The 12,975-nt window shown below is 42.2% G+C and overlaps 1 protein-coding gene across 2 annotated transcripts; it reads left to right on the forward strand.

Annotated features, from left to right (window-relative positions):
- Positions 1–533: 533 nt before the first annotated feature.
- Positions 534–11,986, forward strand: tmem168a (transmembrane protein 168a). 2 transcript variants are annotated; one of them, XM_044343838.1, is made up of 6 exons: positions 534–608; positions 1,189–2,165; positions 2,372–2,647; positions 4,371–4,513; positions 8,100–8,377; positions 10,175–11,986. In XM_044343838.1, exons 2-6 carry the CDS (start codon positions 1,332–1,334, stop codon positions 10,723–10,725), a joined length of 2,082 nt encoding a protein of 693 aa, XP_044199773.1. In that variant the 5' UTR covers positions 534–608; positions 1,189–1,331; the 3' UTR covers positions 10,726–11,986. The 2 variants fall into 2 exon arrangements, with proteins under 2 accessions (XP_044199773.1, XP_044199774.1); XM_044343839.1 differs by lacking the exon at positions 534–608 and adding an exon at positions 815–876.
- The last annotated feature ends 989 nt before the right edge of the window (positions 11,987–12,975 follow it).

The raw sequence follows: 12,975 nt of genomic DNA on the forward strand, positions 1-12,975 counted from the left end.
AATAAAAGGTGCAACTCATCAGTGTCCAGTGAACATTTTTTAAAGAATACCTTCGTGCTGGAAAACTTAAATGAAATAAATTTTTACATCCTCTTGTTTTATTTAAAAACATAATGATGCTAGAGCTGGCCAATAAGCTATAATATCAATATCTTTCTGTTTCATGCAAATGCAATGCAAATAATTTAAGCATGATTGTAACAGACCACATGCAATGCTTGAGTCCATGTTTTCGATGAACATAAAGACAACTTCTCATTTGACTACAAAACATTTTCCAAGCAAGTATTGCGAATTATTTTTATGATGTTATTTTTATTTCATTATTATATGTATGTATTTCTCATTCCCATATTCTCCTTGATTTATACATTCTGTGGATTCACAATTTTAGGCCCATACTTCCTGCACAGTGTCCCATGTGAAGCTGAATGTTACTGGACTGGACTCCCACGTTTCTGTGGGGTCGATTGTTGGACTTGTGTAATATTTAAAGTTTAATGTTTTACCTGATCTTCCATGAAACGCGAAGGCTTGAGTGTTTTGACCTTTGCGAGTTGCCGTAGTCCGAAATCCGGAAGCATAGATGCTGTCATCTAAACAAACATGTAAGCTACATTTTTTTGACGATAAACATGTTTGCTACGTTTCTTGTTCAGTGTGCTCACTGAGGCATATGTGCAAAGGCTGCTACTTGTTCTCTTCACAGTTGAAGAGACGACATTAAAAGGCGAGTTAGCCGACCGTGAACGATAAGTCAGCTGGGTGGCTATGTGAGTTAGCAAACTTCCCGGCTGAAGCGCCACATCGTCAGAAACTGACAGCGGGGCCGCAGTCACTGCTTTATTTTACACAAATGTTGCCAGGATATTGCCAGTAAATACATTTGTCTCGACTGTTTTGCGATTTAACATTGTGCGTTAACTGTATGGTTATTACCAAGTGTAGCAAACCATATCATAGCACTTTCTTAGCTATTTATTAGATGTTTTTTTAAATAACTAAAGTTAAAAAAGTTGTTTTAGAATGACGTTAACACGAACTAATGTGTGTATATTAGTTGTCTGGACGTGAAGTAGGTAAATAATAAGTGTAATTTAGCGTGTTTGGATTGCCAGACAAATTTATATATTTTGCATGATTGACTACTTATTAACTTGAGTAACATGGCTTTTTGAATGTTCACAGGGGTTGATTTTACACAATGCCATCAAGATGTGAAGACCTCCGCTTGCAGATCCACTATGCACGTCTAGAGAGGGTGACTGGAGCAAACTGACACCCAGAAACCTCAGCTGCATTTGGATTAGTCACTTTTGAAGTCAGCCATCATGGCTCAGGAGGAGGAAGAAGAGCAGCTGACGGTCGACGGACCCAAGGAGGTGGACATGTTTACATCAGTCCGTTGCCTAGGCTACCTGTCCAGCATCAACCTCCTTGTGGCGGTATGCGTCGGCATGTATGTACGCTGGGAGGTGACAAATGAACCAATGATTCTGGTCATCTTCATCTTGGGTCTTTTTGTCCTAGGAATAGCCAGCATCCTCCATTACTACTTTGCTATGGAGAAAGCCAGCCTCAGCTTGTTCCATTTGTGGTTTGGCTTTTTGCTTGGTCTCCTGTGCTTCCTCAACAGCCCCACATTGGATTCGAATGTCAAGGAACTGGTCACCAACTATCTCCTCCTAGCCAGTGTAGTCATGAAAACAGTATGGGCTGTAACAGAGCGAGTATGCAGCTCCGTCCGTTACAAACCCATCTTGCTTACGTCAGCTGAGCTACTGGAGCTCCTGGGATTTGGCATTGCCAGCACTACCATGCTGCTTCACAAGTCAATCGCCATAATAGGCTTGGTAGTGGCCTTGGGTGCTCTCATTGTAGACCTGAGGATGAAATCCCTGCTGGCTTTGCCCAACCTGGTCAATTTTGCCTTGGTTACCTCCCTTGTGTTTTTCCAAGCCTTAGGCATCACAGCCAACCCTTATGCCTTAGGCTGCTACCTGGGCAGGCTGCTGTGTGAGCCTGTGTTGGATGTGTACTTCAGTGGGCTGGGACCCAGCGAGCGCTGGATGCCAGTGCTCTCTCTGGGGAAGGTGTGGAGGAGGCTGTCTCTGCTGCCTCTGAGTCTGGTTGAGCTGGCCTTCTTTGTCCTGGCAGCCTTAAAGGTACACTCAGCAGTATTTTGCAAAAATTGTCATGTGAGTTGTTGACATTTCAATTATGTGAGTCATTATACTCCTGTGTGATTTTCAAACTCTGTCTGTAAGATCTTACAAAAAGGTGTTTTTTTTATGACAATGCAGGGTTTTGTATGGCTTGCTTACACATTTTAAGGTTGTTTTTAATGAGACTTTTCTCTTGTTTTACATAGTTGGGCCACTTGGAGCTGTGGTATCTGGTGATCCCAGGCTTCTGTCTGTTTGGCCTTTTCTGGTCCATCTGCCACATAATTCTACTGATCACAATATGGGGCTTCCACACCAAGCTGAGCGACTGTCAGAAGGCCTGGCGGGCCCAGCGATCCAGTAGCCGGAGTCTGGACCAAGTAATGGCCTCTAGGGGCATTCGACACTTCTGCCTCATTTCAGAGCGCTTGGTGTTCTTTAGTCTGCTGTCAACGGTCATACTGGGGGCTGTGTCTTGGCAGGTAGGCATGTTTTCTAAAGATACAAACTGTTTCATTCATTGTCATTATAGTCACTATAATATAGTCATATTGGCCTTTTGCTGAGAAACCTTGTGGATACATTCAGCAGCTCAGACTCTTCTAGATCATGGTGATGGTCCTGCTCAAATTCTCCCTCCTACTGTCACTTTGAGCTTCATGTCAAGGCCTACATAAACATATCATACACCCATGTCATAAATTCTTGAGAGAGATGCTAGTGGCAGTGTGTATTTAGTAGTTGCTCCCCAAGCTGAGGCACTTCTGCTCTCATGCGGAACCAATTTAATTAGCACTTTAATATCCCTATCTACTTGCATAAAGAGCAGCAATAACTTATTTAGCCTTATTAGACGTTTACCTTGTAAGAGTCTCATGGGCTTGAGTCCTAATTTGAGATCTGCACATTGTTGATGTCAGTTGCAAATTTGCTTGAGAAAGTGTGAGCCGTCAGTGCTCCAGAATAAGAAAGTTACTGTGTGTGGTTCTTGATGTTTTACAGCTATTTATATGCTTATGCTATTTAATTACAATAATGTATCGTCAACCACAAAATCTGCGTAACTCTCATGCCCACACACACACACACACACACTCTAAAATCAGTGTAGTGTTAATGCAGTCTCAGCAATAAGCACTGCCTTTGTGGAACTTAAATATTCAATATTTGTTGAGTCAAAAAGGTGTTGATTCAACTCTATGCAAATGTTTAAGGCCATAGTTTGTGGTGCTATATTGGATTCAGCGTTTCCCATAGAATGTATATGACATTATGTATTATACCCTCCTTTCAAAAGTCTACATGGAAATGCATTTTAAAGTGTAGATTGACTGAAAAGCTGAGTAGCGTTTTCATGTGCAGTTGTATAGAAATTGCTTTTCTAATAGGAAGTCAGCCACTGAATGCAACGCTGTTAAGTGCAGCGATGCTCATGAGCAAACCCCCTACCCCCCAGTTCTTTGGGGTTGACTACAATGAATCAATTCTCAACCTGTGAGAAATACTTTTAGATTGTATTACTGTATTGTGCTTTGACTGCTTATTATACTACATTCAGGCAGCAGAGGATATATGGAGTTTATGTATTTAAGGGGTATGCAACTTCATAAAAAGTCAATGAACGAGTGGAATGCATTTTTTCGGGCATACACTGGGCAGTTCAATATTTTCTGAAAATTCAAGCATGGTTCCACTTAACCGATTTGCATTCTCAGATACAGCGCCATGCTATGAAATCAAAGTGGCTTTTTGAGGATGCTAAATTGCACTGCCTGACAGTGATTCAGATTGTATTATGTATTTGTGTGTGTATATTAAGGCATGTGCAAGCATGCAATTTTGTGTTTGGATTATTGATATTTGAGTGTGAGTGTAAGAAAAGTATAAAAAATTATGCAAATGCATGAAAAAAGATTACAGTTTTATTCTACAAACTCATGGCTTTAAAGAAAGTACAGCCTCATTCACACTGGAATAATTATTTTGCTTTGAATGGATACTTTTGATGTATGCTTAGTCTGCTGTCTTACAGTGCAGTTTGTCTCCATTTAGCAAGGTCCTGTCATGTTTTGTCCTACGATAACACAGTGTCAGTCCTTTATTGTATAACTGTCTTGCAAAGTGTCACCACCAATTAACTGCATCTGATTGCTTTGTGCTGTAAGTGGCGAATGAAAGTGACTCTGATTCTTTCACTTTTTTCAGCCATCCAACGGTCTCTTTCTCAGCGCTCTGCTGGTGGTGCTGCCTTTGGAGTCTCTGGCTCATGGTCTGTTCCACGAGCTGGGCAGCTGCCTGGGGGGAACCTGTGTTGGCTACGCTCTGGTCATACCTACAGCATACTGCAGGTACTGGAGAAAGATGAAACACATAAAATCACCCTGATTTCTCATAGCCCGGGGTAACATCTTTAAATTGCTTGTTTTGTTTGACAGTCCAGAACCAAAAGATTTTTTAATGAAAATTTAACGTGGTGATGTTGTGGTGGACATCAGTGATTCAAGTCTGGCCAGGGAATGTAGTTATATGTTATCACCCATTTCTCTCCCCTCGTTTCCTGTCAGCTTTCTACTGTCTAATAAAGGGAAAGTGCACCAAATAAAGATGAAAGCAACACATTTGAGAAGCTGAATCCAGTAAAAGGTTTGGCATTTTTGCTTGATAAATTACTTAAACAAGCAATTGTTAAAATTCATTTCCTTAATATGACTAATCAGTTAATTAACTAATATTTCAGTAGTACTCTTGAATGTTTCATTTGTTTTCGATTGCTATCTCAAGCACATAGACTCAAACTGTAGTTGCAGCTAAGCTATCCTGTGGGGTTTTTGGCCACTTGGAGCGCTATGGAGCAATTTTTTTTACGAATAGGTCCCCGTTTCAGATCCAAACACGCAAGCAAACAGACTGCAAGATTCACATCCTGCAGTCAGCTTCACACTGTTCCACTGATTAACAGTTGGTGACGATAATGTGCCAACAAACATAGCTATGGGCGAGATGAGGCAGGGAAGAAGATCGCTAGCAAGAAAACGTGGATGTAAACAAGACACGGTTTTTAATATTGAAAATATTATTGAATGTAAACTTTCATTTGTTTACAGGAAATCTCCACAGGGTACCTTTTTCAGTTTTTTTCAATAATCTACAGACGCAGTTAATCAAAACATACGACGACTCCATATTTACACGCATAAACACGCACAGGACTGGCTTTGCCAAACGTTCTAGCCTTCTTTTGCATCACAGGCGCTGGTAAATATGATCACATTCCAACTCCCTCCACAGTTAACACAAAACCAACTGGATAAATAGGCCAATAACTATGCATAAACACTAATGTTTTGGCCCGTAAGGGATCATTCCAGCACTCCCTCCGCAGCATACTAAGTTGTTCAGCCGCAGCAGTTAGCCATTAGCTGCTGCTGATGCCTCTCCCAGTGCCCTCTCAGTTGGCTGAGCTTTTTTTTTTTTTTTTTAAAATAGCCTGGTGCGTTTTGATGATGCAGACACGTCTCCTCCTCCTAAGCAGCAGCAGCAGCTTACCCACCGTCAGTTATAAAGCAGTGTTTCCATCTTTGAGAGCCCCTCCACAGGTCTGAAATCCAGCCTCTAGAGATGTTTGGCCAGTAAACATATGCCAGCTTTACTAGTGTTTAACTCTCCAGGTGATTTTGGATGCAGGCCCATGTGCTATTGGAGCTGTGGATGCTCTGTATGCAAGGCCATATATGCAAGGTCCATAGGGATGACAGAGAGCATGATGAGAATGCAGCAGTGTATAATCGGCTGTTTGATGGCCGCAGATCATGTTTTCACAATGACAAGAGCCCCACAGGGAGATTAGAGAGATAGGGGTGAGAAGCGGGGGGGTGGGTGAGAATGGGAGGCGTGCAGGGTGAAAGAGGGAGGAAAAACACAAAGAGAGGACTTGTGGTTGTAAACAGCAAGGGGGGGTGGTCAATGAAAAAAGGGACAGACGCAGCAAAAGGAAGGGGAGGAATTTTCGAAAGATGGGAGGGAGAGATTGAGTTCTGAGTAGAGCTATGGAGAAAAGGACAGGATTTTTTTTTTAAGGATGAAAGAGAGAGTGTAACAGGGAAAGATGTGGTCTGAATCTCAAACCACAAGTCTTGACTCCCCTGGGCGCCATGAGATCTGAAAAGATTAGATGGGTTTAGATGAACAGTGAGCTTGCCAAGCCATGCAGAGGTTGCAGCATGTCATTTTCAGACCAAGTGCAGTATATCTTTCTTTACTTAGAAATATGAAGAAAATTGTTCATCTCCAAAGAGGACAGAAAAGAGAGAGTGTCAACAGCAGTAACAGTGATCACCTCACACACCTGATGAATACATCCGCTCTAGCTGTCAAGGAATAACGACCACTTATCTGTGCGCCGGCCGAAAAAATCAATCCTATCTCGTCCACATTAGATAAACTTTCACTTGTCCTTGTCAAGGTGAGGTTGAAGGTGATTGAATGGGGGCATAGGGTATAAGATGATGGCACATTCATGCAGATGTCCATAGGGGTGAAGTATGACATGGCCATGAATAACATCAAGCCCCAGAGATTGAAAGAAAATGTATGGCTGCATGAATAACCACCAGCCTTGACTTTGTGTGTACGTGTCATCATCATCATCATCGCCTACGTATGTGCTTTGCCTGCATCCACACACACTTTTTATAAAATCACTTTGCCCTCAACTTTTTCCTCAGTTTCCTGTCTCAGTTCTTGTCACTTCTCCCTCTTTCTTTTCTTACTTTCCTTTCATTCTCCACTCCCTTTACATCCCTGAGGCTAATGTCATTTCCTGCAGCAGCGATCCACCACTCCTACTCCTTCCATCTCCTTTTTCTCCACATTTCCTCTCATCCTCTCCTCTCTGCTGCCTCTCTCCCTGGCGATGCAGACAGCTAATCCACCCAGCGTGTCAAACTATCAACTTACAATATACATTATTGTCCTGTTAGGGAAATTTTTCTTGGGTTCAGTGACGCTGCATTTAACAAACGTCTTTCTTCATTTTGCATACAGAGTACGTAGACATATCACACAGTCAACCACATACTAGTATTCATATGTACATACATTCAAGTGCCGTAAGTAAAAAATTGAAAACAACCCATCAATCCAAACAAAGTCCTTTTGGGGATTATGGCCTCTATGGCTCAAACTATGTCCTTACTGTTTAAGATGTTAATAGAAGACCTCACAAATGAGCTTTTAAAAAGATTGAGTCACCACTTTGGTACTCTATATCGTCTGCCAGAGGGTAAAAGCTCGTACTCAGAGTGGAGGACTTGGGATGGATCAGCCAGTATTCTCTGTGCTCTTCCGAGCACAGACTGCTCGTATTTGGATTGAAGGGACTGGTGTTCTTCTATGACCTTTACAGCGATCTGAACAAGACGGGCAAGCCTAGATTTTAACTGTACTGAGAGGTTACCATACCATGCCTGTAACCCATACCTGATTAGGCTTCCCAAGACTGCCTGGTAGAACAGATAAGTTTCTGGTCAACCTCATACACTCTGAGCCTTCTCAAAATGAACAACCTCTGCTGTAGCCTGGAGCATAGGCTGTCAACATGGGCTTATCAGGTAAGCATGTTATCAGTATGGACACAGAGACTACCTGATTAATGGGAGTGTTGTGGATAATCGCAGGGCTGTGGTACTACACCAGGGTCAAACACCATCTCTTCAGTTTTCTACACATTCAAAATGAGGTGGTTAGCATCAGACCAATGTACAAAATTCTCTATACTTCTCACTCATTTATCTCTCTTTTGCTTCCTCCCCGTCTCTCTCTTCCACCCCTTTTTCGGACAAGCCACCTCACTTGAGTCTCCCTCGGAATAGATTAAAAAAAAAAAAAGATGACTAAAGACCTCTTCACATCCTCTCATCTCTCTTTTCTGTCCAGCGCTGATGGCCAGCCCACTCTCCTACCACCTGAGCACGTACAACAGTTAAACCTGCGCTCCACGGGTATGCTGAACAACGTGCAGCGTCTCTTCTCCCACCACATGATCCAGACGTTCGGCTGCGACTACTCCACCAGCGGTGTCACACTGGAAGCCGTGCAGACCAAGCTGCGCAACTTTCTGGAGCTTCGTACTGTAGACGGGCCACGCCATGACACCTATCTGATTTTCTACAGCGGGCACACACACAAAGGCACTGGGGCATGGGCTCTAGCTGGTGAGGGTCACACATCCAAATTTGTTGGGTTTTTTTTTTGTTTGCTTCTTCTTTAGCTTCTTTGAAAATGATCAGTCCTGGCAGCTAAACTGGATTCTTAAACATTACATGTCTTAAGTATCTTAATTCACTAAAGAAATTGAGGACAATGACCTCAGCTTTCTTGTAGAGTAAGAAAGGCATTTTCAGATATTCTGTTGCATTTTTTCACAGTAGGTTTATCTATAAAGGTTTTCAATTAGTATGCTGGCAGTCACACTGCTACCTCAGGTAAAAATAGTTTTTATAAACAACAAAAGGATGTAATTTTCCACCTTGAATCATCACAAAAAGTTTTAGACATGCGCTGTAAGTTGAATATCTCTTCAAAGTTTACTCAAAATTATCACATTTGAACTACCAGTAATTACCTAAGAGTTGAATCAGAGTTGAATCGGCACCTCTCAAGCAGTTATAACAAAAATTGAACAGAAAATGAGTGTTTACTGCAGAGCCATTGTGTAGGACAGCATTAAGTAGATATTTTATTCTTCCGGCAAACTTCATTTGCATTACAGTCTGATTTGCATTCTTTTCATTCCCCCCCTCCTCTCAGTCAGTCAGAGGCTGATTTGCACAGATCGGACAAGTAAGCCAAAAGAGTTGAAATAGCTGTGAAGGACAGGACACAGAAGTTAAGTTCCAGCAGAGAAGATTCTGTCGGTCTGCTGTGACACAAGCGTTCCCTCAACAGAAATGAGAATCACAGCAGGTTAACACTGTGTCAGCCACAGTTCTCCTGTTAAGAGATCACTTGACACATTATCTCTGTGCGTCGACGCAAACAAGAAAAAAATATCCCCATAGAAAAGATGATCACTTCCCGGTGTCACCATCCTGAAGGCGACACGAGTATGTAATTTTTCACTTTCTTAAAAAGTGGGGTTGTTTTTGCCAAAATCCAAATTGGGAACTGTTTTCAAGTCATATTTCAAGTCATAAAGACATTGTGTAGCAGTGTTGTCCAGTCCTAAATTACACACTGATCCATGGAAGAAGTAGTTTGTCTATACTCTGTTGTAACAGTGATAACAGTGGCCAGGAAATTACTTTAGTAATGCAACTACAGTGTCTCTAGATAGGCTTGTTTTAGATTTTTAGGCATGTGGATGGACCCCAATTTTCTATCCAAAATTAAAATCAGCCCTAGATGAAGCTGTTTTGTGGCCAAAAGTAAAAAGCCTTTCTCTCCTCAGCTCTTGATTCACTTACTTAGCACTTTCCAACAATTAATAATGATTTTAAGGCAACAGCAGTAATTTGGTACATCTGCTGGCGAGGCACTGCAGCTCTGATCTTTGTACTTTTTAATGTGCCTTTCGGATGGTAGCTTCTGTCGAAGTTTGCATGGTTGTGTGTGTGTTTGTGTTGTTGGGATGACAGCAGTCAGACAGACAGTCCCTCCCGCCAATCAAAGTTGACAGGTTTGATCCCTGCAAAGCCACTGTGTCCATCAACAGCCATGTGTCCTTTTGAAATGTCCTTGAACAGGTCATTGAACCAATGGTGGCTTAATAACCACCGCTGTGTATCCATATATGTTTGGGAAACAGTATAAGCTATGTAAATACTTATAATACCAAACTTTTGACTGGCACTGTATATAAACATGGAAACATGGGGATATGTATGTACAGTATGAGTTTCCTTTGACATTCCTTCCTGTTCAATATATTTTTCTCTTTCCCTCCTTTCACTTTCTTCCCAACCCTTCCTCTTCCTATTTTCTATTTCACCATCTAACCTCCTCTGCTGCAGGAGGTGAGAGTCTTCATCTGGCCCAGTTGCTGGAGTTATGGAAGGAGAAGAACACTGGCCACTGCTCCCGTCTCATCCTGGTCCTGGACACTGAGAACTCCCTCCCCTGGGTCAAGGAGGTGCGTAGAGTGGAGGGTATCCACATAGCCGTGCAGGGGGCCGAGCTGTCCGTCACCAGGGTGGACCCGGAGGCCGGAGACATCCCCTATCTCGGAGACTTCACTTCCGAATGGGTGGAATTCAACTGCAACCCAGACAGCGACACCCAATGGTCAGAAAAGGGAAGGACAGTGACAGCCGTCTACGGCGTGTCCAAGCGCTGGAGCGACTACACGCTTCACCTGCCTACAGGAAGTGACGTGGCCAAGCATTGGAAGACCCACTTTCCCAAGGCTACCTATCCCATGGTGCACCTCTCCAACTGGTGCTGCGGCCTCAACTTGTTCTGGTTATGCAGCGTGTGTCTGCGCTGCTTCAGGAGGTGTAAACTAGCTTGGTTCCCACCAGCTGTACTGGACACTGGGCAGGGCATTAAACTGGTGCACTCATAAATGTGGTGGGAAGTTATCTTGCACATCTTGACTCAGGCAGTTTGCGCTTTAACAGCTGGGGTACGAGGTATTTATATAAAGGCAAAAGAATAGTACATGCACACAAATTTTGGCCTTCGGACAGTCCTTAAAAATGTTTTTATACATCATTTTATTTGAGAATTTGATAGCAAAACATGGACTAAATATAATTTATAAAGTAAAAAAAGAGTGGAAATCCAAATAAAATCACCTCTTTCTAATTCAAAAGAGTGGATAAAACCATATTGGGAGCATTAATCTGGTTTCTTTATATAGGATGAGTTAAAATGACCAAATTGTGTCTTTTTGAATAAGTTTATCATATTTCAGGACAGTGTGTTATATATTGTTGAATACTATTTTGCCAGTACGGCATCATTATTTCTTTGAAAGGGTTTTCTGATTATCTGTTTTGTTACAGCATGATATATTTTTTTCAATGACATATTGCCTTTATAAGTGCCTTTAACATGGATTTGGGATCATCTTTTGTATTTGTATATACAAAATATATATATATATATCCTTGTCTAGCATCATATTTATATTTAGATGATTTCACTGACAGTCTTAACTTACAACATGTCAGCTGGGTGGGGCTCTGTCTTCCTAAAGCCTTTCAACAAGATGGACAAAATGACTGTTGCAGGGGTGAAATCTGTGACCCTCCGGTTCCTGGACAACCTAATCACAAGGCCAACATGCCGTTCAAGATGTACGATCTTCCCCTCATCACTTTCAAACTCTTTAAATATGCATTTATTCCTGCATTGAACAAAGAAAGATGCACTGGCTGCGAGACAGTATATCATCACCAGACACTGTCCCTGTCTTGTGCCTCATCCTGTTTATTTTCATGAATTAATTCATCTCGAAGAAGTCATTTGCTCTGTACAAACACACATCGCATTCACGTTTTCTCGCTGTTGTCCTTGCCATGCGGTGAAACAGTGACTTGTCATGTAAAGCAACAAATCATGAAGAAGCTCCCGAAGAAGCTTTTTTTTTTTTTTTTTTTTATCGGTGCACTGACCTTAAGAACTGAAATCAACCATCTTTTCTACTTTATTCTGCTGTGTTGCATCTTTCTCTCGCAACACATCCCTAAGCTATGTAGTGGATTGCTGCCTTAAAGGGTGAGATGTTTCCGAAGAGGTCAAATGCTATTTTCCATATGCAATTTTCCATGTGCCTCAGAAAATGTCAGACATAAACTTGGATAATAAACTTATAAAACATTGCTGTCTGATGTGGTTGTGTGCAAAATGTAGGGAGGGAATAGAAATACACAAGAGTTTGATTGAATGAAAACAATAGAAGAGAGAAGGTAAGACACCAGGCTCATTTAACATGGCCGGCTTTACAGACACTGAGTAAATACAGACTCTGCTCTGCGGAAATGCTAGCATTCCCTGACAAATATTAGGACTGCAAACTGGAGAAAAATGAGACGGAGTGTAAAGGGAAAATGAAACAACACAACACACTATCTCTGAGGGATTCAGTCAGAGCTTTTCACCTCAGTTAGTCCCAGTGTCTGCTTGCACATGTGCGAGGCACTGCTAGATATATTTTACTGGTCTCACATGCCTGAAGGGTGCTATCAGGCATAGAGGAAGGTTTGGAGAGAGCTTGGAAAGATGAAAGCTGACATTAGAAGCAACGTTTCATATCGGCTTCCATCCATCCGCACACGACCAGAAGAGAGAGGAGGAGGAAAGCATGCAGCATGAACCGGGGTGACCCTTCACCACTCTTAATTTACTGCGCTTAGATACTGTAAATATCAAACCATCAGGCATGTATGAGCGATATGTTGAGCAATTTGCTGTGGCAATTAGCGAAAAGGAGACAGACATAAATGCTGTCTTGTGTGGGCGTTCTTTTCATCGCTGTAGCCTGCAAGCTGTGGTTATAGCTAAGGTCAGGGATTCATGTATATGGCGGGAATCATTTAAGAGAATATTAGATTACAGGCCGGATTCATCTCCTAAACTGGATTAGGTAATAAAAGAGCCAGCCGCCTCTGAGGCCCGTGCGGATGTGCTGAGTCAGAGCCGGCCGCACACACTCTTAAACACACACATAAACACAGATACGTGCATAGATACAGTACAACCGCACACACACTCGTCTCTCTGCCTTTCTCTATCCCCCTTTTTCTACAGCTGAGTCTCTCATCTGTGGGTAATTACAGCCTGTCATGGGGCGTTACCTTCTAATACAAAC

This window comes from Thunnus albacares, chromosome 23 (assembly GCF_914725855.1).
Source record: "Thunnus albacares chromosome 23, fThuAlb1.1, whole genome shotgun sequence".
Taxonomy (NCBI): Eukaryota; Metazoa; Chordata; class Actinopteri; order Scombriformes; family Scombridae; genus Thunnus; species Thunnus albacares.